The sequence below is a fragment of the Denticeps clupeoides genome, chromosome 15, assembly GCF_900700375.1.
Source record: "Denticeps clupeoides chromosome 15, fDenClu1.1, whole genome shotgun sequence".
NCBI classification, from domain to species: domain Eukaryota; kingdom Metazoa; phylum Chordata; class Actinopteri; order Clupeiformes; family Denticipitidae; genus Denticeps; species Denticeps clupeoides.
Window position 1 is genome coordinate 21,365,157 of NC_041721.1, and position 16,435 is coordinate 21,381,591.

General features: G+C 47.1%; 2 protein-coding genes across 2 annotated transcripts; both read left to right on the forward strand.

The window, feature by feature from the left end:
• The first annotated feature begins 535 nt into the window (after positions 1 to 535).
• rgn (regucalcin) lies at positions 536 to 6,989 on the forward strand. Its single transcript, XM_028954002.1, has 6 exons — positions 536 to 940; positions 4,370 to 4,552; positions 5,073 to 5,288; positions 5,901 to 6,032; positions 6,306 to 6,460; positions 6,589 to 6,989. The coding sequence occupies exons 1-6, from the start codon at positions 781 to 783 to the stop codon at positions 6,637 to 6,639; spliced, it is 897 nt and encodes a 298-aa protein (XP_028809835.1). The 5' UTR covers positions 536 to 780; the 3' UTR covers positions 6,640 to 6,989.
• Positions 6,990 to 7,240: 251 nt separating this feature from the next.
• On the forward strand, positions 7,241 to 16,170 carry LOC114764391 (PI-PLC X domain-containing protein 1-like). The gene is made up of 6 exons (XM_028954001.1): positions 7,241 to 8,860; positions 8,939 to 9,075; positions 9,704 to 9,832; positions 10,888 to 11,043; positions 11,119 to 11,305; positions 14,674 to 16,170. Exons 1-6 carry the CDS (start codon positions 8,491 to 8,493, stop codon positions 14,955 to 14,957), a joined length of 1,263 nt encoding a protein of 420 aa, XP_028809834.1. The 5' UTR covers positions 7,241 to 8,490; the 3' UTR covers positions 14,958 to 16,170.
• The last annotated feature ends 265 nt before the right edge of the window (positions 16,171 to 16,435 follow it).

Below are 16,435 nucleotides of genomic sequence, written 5' to 3' on the forward strand. Positions count from 1 at the left end.
TTATAGGAAAGTAGAATAGTACATTTATTACCGCCTGTATCAGACGCCCTTATCCAGAGCGACTTACAGTCAGTAGTTACAGGGACAGTCCCCCCCTGGAGACACTCAGGGTTACGTGTCCTGCTAGGGGACAAGAGGGTAGTAAGTGGGATTTGAACCTTCTGGTTGATAGGTGAGTGTGTTCCCCACTAGGCTACTAGCACCCCTGCACGATTGGACTCTGGACCAGTAGTCTGATGAGTCCAAAACGATTAGTAGATCAGGGTAAAAAGGGACGGGCACCATGCATGCAAGCTTGTGGAGGCAGTGTTGGGTCTGGACACATTATGAAGTCACTGGATGACCACACCTGTCAGGAGTGTGCAACATGAACCAAAGACAATGCATAATATAAATTGAGAAATGGTTCCGGCGTGGTAGTAGCCTAGTGGGTTTTACACCTGCCTAGAGTACAAAGTCCCAGGTTCAAACCCCATTTACTGCCATCGTGTCCCTGAGCAAGACACTTAACCCCGAGTGTCTCCAGGGGGGACTGTCCTGTCCCTGTCACTACTGATTATAAGACGTCTGGTAAATACTGTACTCGCCAATCCACAACACTAAATGCATCTCTGCTCTAAAATAAATGTCTAACCAAATAGTTGAGTGCACTTTTTCCAGCGCAGTGTCGTGTGCGCCTGTGCGTAACCATGACTACACGCTCCGCCCTCGCCGCAGCAAAACGTGCACGTGACTGCCCCGGCTCCGCCCACGACGGAAGTCTCGTCTCGGTCCTCCGGCATGGCGGTGCGTGTGCAGTGCGCGGTGCGGGAGCGCTGCGAGGTCGGGGAGAGTCCGGTGTGGGAGCAGCAGGACGGGACGCTGCTGTACGTGGACATCACCGGACAGCGGGTCAGCAGGTGGAACGCGGCGACCAATCAGATCCAGAGCGTGACGACTGGTGAGCCAATCCGAGGACCGCAGACTGGCTGCTTCTGTCATGTGATGCCACGTAACACCAACTCCTGATAACTTAGAAAAGTTTTGCAATGAAGATAAAATGTAAATACATCAAGAAATGTAACTTCATAAAGTAGAAAAAAAGTATTTATTTTGAAAAGTGGTAAAAAAAAAATTCTATGTATAAATCCAGACTGATGGATGTGAAGTTGACCCTATACAGTACTTAGCATGTTAATAATGCATTCCTGTAATATTTACACATTTGCGGTGTCATTTTGAGAGTCATAAAGATTTTTAATTAGCATGACACAAACTAGTCAGGACCTTATAGCTACGGTGGCTCCTGAAACGTTTTTAAAATCCAGATTAATAAGTAAAAACGTCCACATGCATGTTAAAACTGTACTGTAAAAAAAAGGGATCTTCATGTTGTGGGGTGGCCTAGTGAGTAAAGGAACAGACCTATCAGAGGTTGCCGGTTCGAATCCCGAACTACCAAGGTACCACTGGTCCCCCCACACTGGTCCCGGGGCGCCTGTCATGGTGCCCACTGAGGTCCCCACACACTGGTACACTGTCATGGCTGTCCACTGTTCACCAAGGGTGAGGGGTTAAATATAGAGGACACATTTCACCGTGTCACCGTGTGCTGTGCTGCAGTGTCTCACAATGACATTCACGTCACTTTCACTTTTTAACCATGTCCAGAAACCCAACCCACCCCACAGAAACATAGAACGTGATGAATAATATATTAACATATTTCATCGTAAAACCTGTTTCCAGAACCAAAATGAATTTAACAGATTCGGTTTGTATTTTTTTCAGCGATTTTGCATAACCCAGAAAATGAATTGTGACAAAATGAACTTGGGTTGACAATATTATGAGTGAAATGTGCTTTATTTGGAAGCCCCCTGAGGACCTCACGTGTTCTGAGCCCCCTGCTGTACTCCCTGTACACCCATGACTGTACGGTCACTACTAGCTCCACCACCATCATCAAGTTTGCTGAGGACACTGTCGTGGTGGGCCTGATCTTTGACAACGATGAGACGTCCTACCTGGAGGAGGTTGGAAATCTGGTGAACTGGTGCCAGAGGAACAATCTCCACCTGAACGTCAGAAAGACAAAGGAGTTAATAGTGGACTTCAGTAAAAAAGCAGGAGAGGACCTACCAGACCCCTGTCATCAACAGGAGCCCAGTGGAGAGAGTGGACAGCTTCCGTTACCTCGGTGTTAACATCACGCAGGACCTGTCATGGTCCTGTCACATCAACACCGTGGTGAAAAAGGCCCGGCAGCGTCTCTACCACCTCAGACGCCTGAGAGACTTCAGACTGCCCTCCAAGGTGCTCAGGAACTTCTACTCCTGCACCATAGAGAGCATCCTGACGGGAAACATCTCAACCTGGTTCGGGAACAGCACCATGAAGGACAGGCGAGCCCTACAGAGGGTGGTTCCATCAGCTGAACTAATCATCCGTACCAAGCTCCCTGACCTTCAATCTATCTACAGCAAACGGTGCTGCACCAGGGCCAGGAAGATAGTGAAGGACCTCACCCACCCCAACAATGGACTCTTCTCTCTGCTGCGATCAGGGAAGCGCTTTCGCTCCCTGAAGTCCAACACAGAGAGAATGAGGAGGAGCTTCTTCCCGCAGGCTGTCCGAGCTCTCAACAACAGTACATAGAACTCCAATACACTCCAGCACTTTCACTTTCACCTCCAATCACTCCGGACTCTTTTGCACAAAATCACTTTGCACAAAATCACTCTGCGCTTTTTACTTTACTGCTCTTTTTTATGGCTCTTTTATTTTCTTTAAACATTGTCTTTAACTCATTTGCACACCTTCACCCTACCAGTTACACATATTTTATGTTAAAGACGTAAAAGTGTAATATTTGGTTATGTTTGCAATATTTGCATATTGGTTCATTGTATACTTGCAACGTTTGCAATACTGTGGTCTGTAGTAGTCACAAAAAGCATTTCACTGCACATCATACCGTGTATGACTGTGTATGTGACAAATAAAATTTGAATTTGAATTTGAATTATTAGATGCTGCTTCAGCCAGTCAGAGAATCTCCTGCCGCCCCTCTAACTGCAGCAAGCGAAATGTGGAATAGAAATGTGGTCAGTGGCCATATAATCACGATGTCAGGGCAGGCCCTTACATGCCAAACTAAAAATCAGATGCTCGTGATGCCACCCCCACCTTGATGCCTGCTTAGGCGACCACCCATATTGCAAACCTTGCAAACATCAGCCTGAACAACTCTACAAGATGAACTAATCTCCTTCTGGAACTGCATCTGTCTGTCCTTTGTCCCCTTCACTCACCCACTGAGTAGCTGTCATTGTGTTTTAAAATGTGACAACTTTCATCTTATATCAAGTTGAAGTGAGCTTTATAGTCATGTTAGCTACATACATGTTAGACAGTACGTAATGGAACCTGGTGCTACACGTAACATTTAAACAATAAAACAATGTTACGTTCTGTGCACGTGTACGACAGACAAACTGGGCTACATCAAGTGCAATCCCAGAGAAACAAGTCGCGAGGGTGCAGAGTAACAATGTGCTAATGATGCTGTAAAAGAAACGGAACAGAGATATGAGGCACAGTGTCTATCAGTCCAGAGTGGAACGTCCCTGAGACTTCAGGTGTCTGATGTGGACAGTGAGGATCTGAATGTTTCAGTACCTTTTCCAGATGTCAGGAGGGTGAAGATGCATGTGTGTTGAGTCCTTCACAATGCTGGTGGCGTGTGGTGCTGTTCCCAGATGGGTTGGGTGAGGATGGGTGGTGGGCAAAGGAAGTAGAGATAGTGGTAGTAGTTTAGTGGGCACCACACTCACCTATGAACCAGAAGACCCAGGTTCAAATCCCGCTTACTACCATCGTGTCCCTGAGCAGGACACTTAACCCTGAGTGTGTCCAGGGGGGGACTGTCCCTGTAAATACTGACAGTAAGTCGCTCTGGATAACGACGTCTGATCGATGCTGTAAATGTAAGAGACACTTCTGGGATTTCTTGGCTGTTGAGCTGGTGTTGAGAGCCCAGGAGAGGTTCTCCTCTAGATGAACATTGAGGAACTTTGTGTCCTTGATGTTCAACTGTCGATGTTTAGTGGAGAACGGTCCCTCTGTTGTCCTCTGAAGTCAATAATCATTTCCTTCGTTTTGTCCAAATTGCAATAGTAATCTACCAGGTAACATCAGATGAGTTGAACTACATTGCTAATAATGGAGTCAGATTATATAACAAGGCCAATGCAATTCTCTGATGTCCTTCTTCCTCCGCTGAGTTGGACTTACAAAATATCACATGTTCATACAGTGTGGTCAATTTTAATGTAGAAATCACAATCTTTTGTCTGTAACGATTATATGTGTATCTGTTGTTCTATAGAGTATTATGTGGGCTGTGTGGCACCCCGTAATTCAGGAGGTTACGTAATCGCTGAAGGAATTCGCTTTGCTGCATTGGACTGGGAGCTGCAGACCACCACTCCCATCACCCAACCAGCGGAGGAGAAGAGCACGAACCGCTTCAACGATGGAAAAGTGGATCCGGCTGGCAGGTTCTTTGCAGGTGAAACATCCAGACGGAACATTGATGTTCTAAGTTGTTCTTGATTGTTGTTGCTGTTAGAACCACACAGTACCTCATTTGGCCCTTTAAAGGCTCATATAAATTATGGGCATTTTGGTGACACAGAGGGTGGCATACACGCCTCCCAAATCTCTCAAACAATCTAGATGAATTAGTAGATCGATATTTAATGATTATGGAATCATGTGCTATATTATTGGTAGTTGATTGACTGCAAGGCTTCATGGGAGTTATGTACACTGCAAATGTGAACTAATCCCATTGATGTCATTGTCCCAGACAAAATTTGACATATTTGCCAGTATTACGTTTACAGCATTTAACAAACGCCCTTATCCAGAGAAGTGACCGGGACAGCCCCCCTGGAGACACTCAGGGCTAAGTGTCTTGCTTAGGGACACAATGGTAGTAAATAGTAAATGAACCTGGGACCTTTTGTGGGGTTCTGGTTTATAGGCAGGTGTATTACCCACTAGGCTACTGACGTGTATGTTTGCAGGCACCATGGGTCTAGAGGTTCGGCCGGCTGAGTTGGAACTGAAACAGGGCTCTCTGTACACCCTGTTCCCCGATCACAGTGTGATAAGACACTTTGGCCAGGTGGACCTCTCCAATGGCCTGGACTGGTCACCAGATTACCGCATTTTCTACTACATCGACAGTCTGGCATACACAGTGGATGCATTTGACTATGACCTGGAAACTGGCAAAATCTGTGAGAGCCCCTGTCTGTCTGTGTGTGTAGAACTGTCTGTCTGTCTGTGTGTGTGTGTGTGTAGTACTGTTTGATGCGATATTGAGTTGTAGAAGCGGTTTGGAGTTTATGGTAATGGTGTGTGGTGTATGTGGTGTGGGTTGTGTGTGTGTGTGCGCGTGTGTGTATGTGGTGTGTGTGGTGTATGTGGTGTGGGTTGTGTGTGTGTGTGTGTGGTGTGGGTTGTGTGTATGTGTGTGTGGGTTGTGTGTGTGTGGTGTGTGGGTTGTGTGTATGTGTGTGTGGGTTGTGTGTGTGTGTGTGTGTGTGTGTGTGTGTAGAACTGCCTGTCTGTGTGTGTGTAGTACTGTCTGATGTGATATTGAGTTGTAGAAGCGGTTGTGTGTGTGTGTGTGGTGTGGGTTGTGTGTATGTGTGTGTGGGTTGTGGTGTGTGTGTATGTGGTATGTGGTGTGTGTGTGGTGTGTGTTTGGTGTGTGTGTAGAACTGCCTGTCTGTGTGTGTAGTACTGTTTGATGCGATATTGAGTTGTAGAAGCGGTTTGGAGTTTATGGTAATGGTGTGTGGTGTATGTGGTGTGTGTGTGTGTGTGTGTGGTGTGTGTGTGTGAAGGTAACCGGCGGCTGGTGTACAGGATGCAGGAGGGTGAGGGAATCCCAGACGGAATGTGTGTTGACCGTGAGGGGAAGCTCTACGTCGCCTGTTACAATGGAGGAAGGGTGCTGTGCATTGACCCTCACACAGGTGTGTTTGGATGGTGTCTATCTTAAGCAACAATTTCTAAAAGTATCATTCTATATTATTATATTGTTTTCAGTCACGTGACCAGCTGCTTTACATGATATGCAGCAGCTGGTCATATGAACTTGTGATATGTGGTGGTATCAGGAGTCCTCTCAGCCAATCAGAAAGCCAGATCAGATCTCACTCTGGTAATAATGGTGCTTTAAAAGCATGCATTGGTTGGGTTATGAAAGGGGCAGGATGACTCCGCCCTAATCCAGCTTGCGTTTTCAGGTACCCGGCTGCATACTGTGAAGCTGCCAGTGGAGAAGACCACGTCCTGCTGCTTTGGCGGCCAGGATTTCTCAGAGCTGTACGTGACCTCAGCATATAAAGGCATGGACCAGGACGCTCTCCTCCGGCAGCCTGAAGCCGGCTGCATATTTAAGGTGAACAGGAACTTCCTCCGACTCCAATTCCTCAAATAACTCAAGGGGGACGGGTCAGACAGAGACATTTGCGTACATGTTTTGGTATTGACTTATTGACTGACTCCTGCTTTCTGATTTGTTTGCAGGTCACTGGTCTGGGGGTAAAGGGAATCCCTCCCAACTCATTTGCAGGATGATTGATTAATATCAATTAATATAATAAGAAATATCCACATTTAATCAAGGTGCTAATAATTCGATACTTTTCATGGTAAAATGTGAGTGTACTGATCCATATCAAGCACAAAAAGCCTCTGCAGTACCTGTGGCAGCTGGCTTGTCTCTTTCTTGCCATTTTGTTCCTGGGTGATAATTCCACTGATATATATTAAGATTTATTAAAGACTTTTATGATTTTCATACTAATATTTTACAATCCATACGATCAAAAGTCTATGTGAAAAGTATACTGGTAAATTACACCAGCAACAGACTAAATTCCAATAAACTAAATATGATGGCGGACGTTTATTTAAAAACAAGACAACTGATGAATGTGGGTTCTGTCTGTCCCGTCTTCCCCGTGTCCTGTCCACTGTCCAATATAAAGATACGGAGCAGATAATGAAGACCAACCACCAATAAACACTGACTCTAGATCAGTTTAGCTGTTGAAATGAGTATTTGTGTTTTACATTGATGGATGAAACCAGGCAAAAAAGAAGTTACTGACGCAGGACACAAAAGTAGAGAGAAGGCAATTGGAAAGTGCACTTAAAGTCAATCTGACTGATCAAAAGACCCATAAAGATCAATCCAGAACAAGCGTCAAAAGAACTCCACATAGTGATCAGCCCCAGTGTTCCTGTTGATCACTTTAAAAGAAGGATTTTTGTTCCCTGAATTTGGCCCTTTGTAGCCTCGTTGTAGGGCTGTAGTTTTTTCATAAATTCAATTATTTATTTATTTATTTATTTATCTGAATTCTGTGTTTTCACCTAAAATGATCTATTTATAGAGTGGACAGGGAAAAAGAACAATTTATTTCAAATCAGAATAAAAACATCTTCCTTTTGTAAAATGTCCTTCACCTTTAAAATCAAATGAATAAAATAATGAACGGGAACCATATTTACTTTCCAGACATCACCATTAAAAGTTGTGTTTATTTCAGCGGAATGGGTGGGAAATCGTTTCACATGCGAGAGTTGAAGTGTAATTCTAAAAATTAATCCAAATGTCGGGGGAAAAAGAGATGTCTGGCCACCCTATTCCAAACTTATTCCAAAAGTTGTTCATAAAAATTCCTAAAAATTGATTGATTATTGGTGTTAGCTGATATCATATTACACGTCATTTCATTTTTATTTCTTGGATTTTCCAACAATAATAGGTCCCTACTGTCAGAACGTCCAACTCAGCAAAGGTCTATCACTTGTGTTTTTGTCCCATAGCCCCCGGGATCTTTTAAATTGTAAAATCATGTGAAATGACCTTGGTCATGTGATGGTGTGAGAGGCCTTGCCTTCCGCAGCTCAATCCTGCCACCTTCATGGTCCTCTCACCATCAGGGGGTCATGACAGAAAATGCTGTGGCTACGGCCTTTTTAACCAGGTAATGAACAGCCTGAAATTCCTTTTTCTTATTTTTGCAACTTACAACCCGGTTATGACCAACCGGCACAAAATGCAATATTGTTTCGGAGTGTATTTGAAAATTTGCTCTGTGACTCTGCGAGCTGGTAAATCGAATTTACTTCCTGCTGAGAGAACTTATCACTGTCTGACGAAATGGAGAAACCGTGAGATCTTAGTTCTGTTTACTGAGTAAGTTCCAGTCTTTATGCTCCTATCTCTGCTGCCTGCTGAAAGTTGATATCTGGAGTTTCGTGCATTCACTGGACCTCTCTGGGACTTGAGAACTTTAGTTATTGTGTGGAAGGTGGAGGTTGTTCTACTGGGGCAGCAAGCTGGATTATCGTCGAAGGTAAAAACACTTTGGTGCAGAAACAGACCAGAACTGTAAATGTAATCATTCTAGAGGAGTAATGAAGAGTAATGCTGGAATTTATTTAGCAACATTGTTCATTTTGAATGGATTTCCAGTCCTGGTGGTTGTAGTGTGTAAACTCGTTTTTGTGGCCGGCTGGGAATTTGTACCCGGTCCCTGCCGGTCCCTGCCGGTCCCTGCCGGTCCCTGCCGGTCCCTGCCGGTCCCTGCCGGTCCCTGCCGGTCCCTGCCGGTCCCTGCCGGTCCCTGCCGGTCCCTGCCGGTCCCTGCCGGTCCCTGTCACACCAGCAGCGGTCACGGGCGGCTCCAGATGCGCTCTAGCCGCGGAAGAAGCGTGGAGAAGGACTGGATGGCGCAGCTTCCGGAGAAGCTGTGGAGGGTGCCGCTGTGGGACCTCGCCATTCCAGGTCAGACCGCCGCCGTCTTCACCAGGAAGTAGTGAGTGGACGTGAAGTGAAGTGCGCATGCGTGCCGTCACCCTGCAGGCAGCCACGACACCATGTCCTACTGTCTGGACAGCGGCTCGCCGGTCCTGCAGTCCGAGGGCTGGCTGCTGAGGAGCCTGGACCGCTGCGTGCCCTGCATCCTGCGACCCTGCGTCAAGAAGTGGGCCACAACGCAGGTGAAGAAACATTAAAGCCCAGGGGGACCGTCCCTGGGGGGACCGTCCCTGTCACTACTCATTGTAAGGTCCTCTGGATAAGGGCGTCTGCTAAATGCTCTAAATGTAAAGATCCCCCCAGAATCCTTGCACAAACTTTTTTACTCTTGTACAATATTTTTAAAGTGAAGTGATTGTCACATGTGATACACAGCAGCACAGCACACGGTGCACACAGTGAAATTTGTCCTCTGCATTTAACCCATCACCCTGAGTGAGCAGTGGGCGGCCATGACAGCCGCCCGGGGAGCAGTGTGTGGGGACAGTGCTTTGCTCAGTGGCACCTCAGTGGTACCTTGGCGGATCGGGATTCGAACCGGCAACCTTCTGATTACGGGGCCGCTTCCTTAACCGCTAGGCCACCACTGCCCCTACTGGGACTTCACTCATTTGCATACCTTCACCCTACCAGTTACACATATTTCATGTTAAAAACATAAAAGTGTAATATTTGGTTATGTTTGCAATATTTGTATATTGTATACTTGCAACATTTGCAATACTGTGGTCTGCATTTCACTGCATATCATACCGTGTATGACTGTATGTGTATTTGAATTTGAGAATGTGCCCTGTCTACACCCTGCAGGCCTGGAGCATCTCTGACCAGCTGGATGATGGGATACGCTTCCTGGACCTGAGGGTGGCCCATAAGACATGCGACATCAGTAGAAAGTTGTACTTTGCGCATGGGATCTACACCCAAGAAACTGTGAAGGTCAGATGAAGATGTGGCATGCAACTAACAACTATTCTGAAGCACAGCTAGTCTGTTGATTACTTTTCAGGTTCATGGGTTAGGAAGATTGGTATTAAAATATATATATATATATATATATATATATATATATATATATATATATATATATATGTATGTATGTATGTATGTGTGTATGTGTGTATGTGTGTGTGTGTGTGTCATATATACTTTGTCATATAAAATGAACCCTTTCTGCCTCTGATGCACAGTGACAAACATCTATTGTATTCATTGAAAGTACCTAATCTTGGTTAAGACTTGAAAAGATGTCCAAGTTAAATCTTCCCTTCAAAGTTGTCAAGAATATTTTCCTTTTAAGAGATTATTGTGCCTCCTTGTGAATGATATGTGTCATTTTCTGCTATTTTAATTGGGGAATTAGAATACTCCATCCACAGAGCAAGCACATTCAGTTTATATCATGAAACTGTGTAAATATTGAAGGATTGTTTCTGTCATTTTACCCGACTACCCTGCAGCCGACTGGCCAGCATTCTACCAGCATAAACTTTTTTTAAAGGATTATTTTGGTAATCATTTATGTCGCTCCATGTTCACTGTCTTCTTCATGCTGTATCGAAGCTTCGTTTGTATGTTTGTTCTTTCAGGAATTTCTCCGTGTTTCATTAAACTCTAATGTCTTCAGAACGGAAGAAAACCAGGAAAGGACATTAGACCACAGGAGCATGGTCTGATAGCATTATGTTCTGGTCAACACAGGACTGGACCAGTGGGATCGACTTATTGTCAGTAATCAATTGTTGGTCCTGTGAGAAGGAGTACCATCTCCCAAACATCAGAGAGACTAAAATTTGACAAAAATGATTTAGTTTAAAAAAGCAGATTTGCTCATTATAGTGGGGTCGCTCTTAAAATTAAGAGCGATCTAGCACAGCATCCAACCAGCTATTAAGATCTCCACCATGTATGAGCAAAATTCGGCATCAGAAAATGAACTATACTGCCATTTGTTGTACAGTAAACCCAGTATTTGTTGTGATGTGTTGACCTAGGAAGCCCTCACACTCGTGGCCCAGTGGCTGAAGCAGCACCCCAGAGAGGTGGTCATCATTGCATGCTCTGCATTCGACGGCATGGGTCCAGCAGAGCACCTGCAGCTCATCCTCTTCCTGACAAGCCTGTTCGAAAAGAAACTCTGTCCCAAAAAGGTGACAATTCAGAGTATGTCCCAGATCCATTGTGGGTTAAAGACGGGCTGTGAAGCCAGAAACTCTTTATTTCAGGAGGTTCCGTCTCTCCAGCTGTGCTGGGATCTTGGTTGTCAGGTCATCTTGTCATATGATGACTCAGCAGCCCAGAGCCACCAGGACCTCTGGCCAAAGATTGACTACTGGTGGGCCAATGAGGCGGAGCCAGACAGCGTTGTCTCGTACCTGGACCGGCGAAAGGTGGAGGATGGTAGGCCATCAGGTAGGAAATTAAGGCTTTGAAAAGTTATTGAATTCTGTTCTAAGGTCTTAAATTCCGTTCCCTTTAAACCCGCTGCTAACCGTAACTCCGTTTCATTGACAACTTGTTAAATTCAAGTGACACAAACCACCCAAATCACCCACCCAAAGAATGATGAGTTACAGAGCGCTGATCTTTTATGACAGAATACATGATATAATGCATAGGGCTTTTAAGTTTGTTTCTCATATTTTGTTGTACGAGTGTTTGCATGACCTTGTTTTGAGGAGGATTGTCTCTTTGTCCATGAGATGGGAGCAGTGCGTGGGGACGGTACCTTCATCAAGGGGACCTCAGTGGGCACCATGACAGGAGCCCGGGTCCAGTGCGTGGGGACGGTACCTTCATCAAGGGGACCTCAGTGGGCACCATGACAGGAGCCCGGGTCCAGTGTGTGGGGACGGTACCTTCATTAAGGGGACCTCAGTGGGCACCATGACAGGACCAGTGTGTAGGGACGGTACCTTCATCAAGGGGACCTCAGTGGGCACCATGACAGGAGCCCGGGTCCAGTGCGTGGGGACGGTACCTTCATCAAGGGGACCTCAGTGGGCACCATGACAGGGGACCAGTGTGTAAGGACGGTACCTTCATTAAGGGGACCTCAGTGGGCACCATGACAGGACCAGTGTGTAGGGACGGTACCTTCATCAAGGGGACCTCAGTGGGCACCATGACAGGACCAGTGTGTAGGGACGGTACCTTCAGTAAGGGGACCTCAGTGGGCACCATGACAGGACCAGTGTGTAGGGACGGTACCTTCAGTAAGGGGACCTCAGTGGCACCATGACAGGAGCCCGGGGACCAGTGTGTGGGGACGGTACCTTCAGTAAGGGGACCTCAGTGGCACCATGACAGGAGCCCGGGGACCAGTGTGTGGGGACGGTACCTTCAGTAAGGAGACCTCAGTGGCACCATGACAGGAGCCCGGGGACCAGTGTGTGGGGACGGTACCTTCATTAAGGGGACCTCAGTGGCACCATGACAGGAGCCCGGGGACCAGTGTGTGGGGACGGTACCTTCAGTAAGGGGACCTCAGTGGCACCATGACAGGAGCCCGGGGACCAGTGTGTGGGGACGGTACCTTCATTAAGGGGACCTCAGTGGCACCATGACAGGAGCCCGGGGACCAGTGTGTGGGGACGGTACCTTCAGTAAGGGGACCTCAGTGGCACCATGACAGGAGCCCGGGGACCAGTGTGTGGGGACGGTACCTTCATTAAGGGGACCTCAGTGGCACCATGACAGGAGCCCGGGGACCAGTGTGTGGGGACGGTACCTTCATTAAGGGGACCTCAGTGGCACCATGACAGGAGCCCGGGGACCAGTGTGTGGGGACGGTACCTTCAGTAAGGGGACCTCAGTGGCACCATGACAGGAGCCCGGGGACCAGTGTGTGGGGACGGTACCTTCATTAAGGGGACCTCAGTGGCACCATGACAGGAGCCCGGGGACCAGTGTGTGGGGACGGTACCTTCATTAAGGGGACCTCAGTGGCACCATGACAGGAGCCCGGGGACCAGTGTGTGGGGACGGTACCTTCAGTAAGGGGACCTCAGTGGCACCATGACAGGAGCCCGGGGACCAGTGTGTGGGGACGGTACCTTCAGTAAGGGGACCTCAGTGGCACCATGACAGGAGCCCGGGGACCAGTGTGTGGGGACGGTACCTTCATTAAGGGGACCTCAGTGGCACCATGACAGGAGCCCGGGGACCAGTGTGTGGGGACGGTACCTTCAGTAAGGGGACCTCAGTGGCACCATGACAGGAGCCCGGGGACCAGTGTGTGGGGACGGTACCTTCATTAAGGGGACCTCAGTGGCACCATGACAGGAGCCCGGGGACCAGTGTGTGGGGACGGTACCTTCAGTAAGGGGACCTCAGTGGCACCATGACAGGAGCCCGGGGACCAGTGTGTGGGGACGGTACCTTCATTAAGGGGACCTCAGTGGCACCATGACAGGAGCCCGGGGACCAGTGTGTGGGGACGGTACCTTCATTAAGGGGACCTCAGTGGCACCATGACAGGAGCCCGGGGACCAGTGTGTGGGGACGGTACCTTCAGTAAGGGGACCTCAGTGGGCACCATGACAGGAGCCCGGGGACCAGTGTGTGGGGACGGTACCTTCATTAAGGGGACCTCAGTGGCACCATGACAGGAGCCCGGGGACCAGTGTGTGGGGACGGTACCTTCATTAAGGGGACCTCAGTGGCACCATAACAGGAGCCCGGGGACCAGTGTGTGGGGACGGTACCTTCAGTAAGGGGACCTCAGTGGCACCATGACAGGAGCCCGGGGACCAGTGTGTGGGGACGGTACCTTCATTAAGGGGACCTCAGTGGCACCATGACAGGAGCCCGGGGACCAGTGTGTGGGGACGGTACCTTCATTAAGGGGACCTCAGTGGCACCATGACAGGAGCCCGGGGACCAGTGTGTGGGGACGGTACCTTCAGTAAGGGGACCTCAGTGGCACCATGACAGGAGCCCGGGGACCAGTGTGTGGGGACGGCACTTTAATGGTTCGGCAACCTTCAGATTACGGGACTGCTTCCTCACCGCTAGGCCACCACTGTCCCAGAACGTGCAGATATACACCCCTCACATGGTTACGTTGCTTTTTACAAAGCGCTAAAATATTTTGTTAAGAAATTGCAGGAGATCTTTGAAGACTGTAGACCTTTATTTTTAAATAAAGTTATTTTTATGATTTGATTTGATGAATTGATTTTCAATTATTACCTTCATATGCCAGGAGAGGTTCGACGTTGGTCTTAATTTTCATCTAAAGTGGTCTCAAAAAGTCTTACATTTAAGATTAAAAATCCTGGGGGTATCCTGAAATTATATTCATGTTGGAGACCCACTGGGACCACTCATCATTCTTTGAACCCCACTGAGGTATAAATGTTTCATTTTATGCAAATTAACCAAAAAAGCATTAAAACCAGGACAAACAGACTAAACAGCTTCTACCCTGTTGACATCAGAGCACCTAATGACATTTAATCCATCTTCAACTCAATTTCTTATTCATGTGCACTTAAATTTAAAATGTATAATTTTTTGTATTATATTTGTATTATATTAGTATATGTCTTTTTTTAAGACAGCATTTTTTCTAGACACACACCTCTCCGGCTGTACGTGTTACAGTGACAATAAAGATATTCTGATTCGGATTCTTCTGATAATATCATTAAAAGGACCAGGTTTTTTTTAAATTATGATGGCAAGATTGTGATTATGATCATCAGTTTGAACACAAAGACTGTCCCATTTCTTCCTAATCATTGGTCACCACTGTCTGTTCTGCTTGTGTCCCTCAGGAAGTTTTTTCGTGGCAGGAATTAACCTGACTGAAGACATGTGTTATGTCCTTCACCACCCTCTCCAGTCTATGAAGAGCATGACCCTCAGCGCTTACGCGGTCCTGCTGGACTGGGTTCGGAAGCAGCGTCCCGGCCCACAGAAGACGTGCCTGAACATCATCTGTGCTGATTTTGTTGGAGTTAATGAGTTCATCAGCGAAGTTATTGAACTCAACAGGCAGCTCATCACTACAGCCCCCAGCAGCCCACCCGACTCTTCATGTGGGTGTACTGACCACTGACTAGGGATGGACCATCATCAGCCTGGCTGATAACTGGGGGCCAATATTATCTGTTATCGAAAATCATCTCTCTTCTGTGTCTTCCTCTGATCTGATTGGCTATTGTCAATCAATACTGAAGCACTGTTGTCACTTATGCTATAATTGAACTCGTGCAACGTGAAGCACCAGTGAGGACAGAAAAAGCCTTTTTACTCCTCTGTAATGAAGGTGTATCATGACTTTTCTCCTGTCCCATCCCTCCCCTTACTGTCCCTGCTTTGCTCCTTTCTTTTAGTCTACTGTCTTATATGTAAGAGACTCTCTCAGCCCAGGAAATCATGGATTTGATCAACTGGTCTCTACAAAATAGACAGCATCTTCTGGACGAGAAGTCCAGGTTTGGGTGAACCTGACGGTCCTGCAGGAACGTACACTGGCTACAGGATGGACTGATGGGAGGGATGTCTGGCAGCTCTTTCCGTGGAGGACAGAAGATATCCATATGCTGAACACTGACAGCTCCTCAGAACCCCCACTAGGCTGGCTGGGATGATTGATGGAGTGGGCAGAGCTGTAGGCACTCAGACTGTGACTATTGATCTCAAATTGGATTACGGAGAAGCACACAGCTTTTGGATGATGGATGAAACCCAAACAACTCTATCCTACATGCTTTTGGCTCCCCCTTAATCAGAGTGCAATGAACAACTTCCCTGGAGGACAAGGCAGTGAGACTCACATGCATTCCTGTCCCCCAATCCCAAGGACATCTGGATACGCACAAACACACATATCCATACGTTCAGATATGCACTCACCGCACCCCACCCCACCCCATCCCATCCCATGCCCTCGCTGCGTCCAGCGCCTCTATGGCTGCAGGGCTACCACCTCCCCTGTTGTGAATCCCCACTTTTTAGGTTGTGAGGTGTAGTGACAATGTACTTATGGTGCTGGGGGGTTTTAGTACAGTTTGGGGGGTGTTTTGTATGCTTATGGTGCTGGGGGGTTTTAGTACAGTTTTGGGGCTGTTTTGTATGCTTATGGTGCTGGGGGGGGTTTAGTACAGTTTGGGGGCTGTGTTGTGTTAATTCTCCTCCTCTCTTTCCATGTAATTTTGTTTTTCTCTTCTTCCTATATCCCGTCTTCCTTCGGTGTACGGTTTGTTTTTTCCCGCTGGTGACATGGTGTCCTGCAACAGCAATAAAGGCTTTCATTCATTTATTCATAACATGGAGTCTGTTACTGCACCTTAAAGGATTTATTAATTTGATTCGTTCAGCTCGGTCTTGGCTCCAGGCTCACAGGGAAAGGATCCACAGAAGCGAGGCTCATCAAGGAAAAAATTGGCGGACCTTCACTAACAACGTCAATTCCGCTTCATTTATTGCAATGCAATTCAGTGAATTCTTATTCTATTTTGTATTCAAAATACTTTGAAATGAACTAAAGATTACATCTGCACTTTGCGCATTGAATTGACAATTGAAAAATGT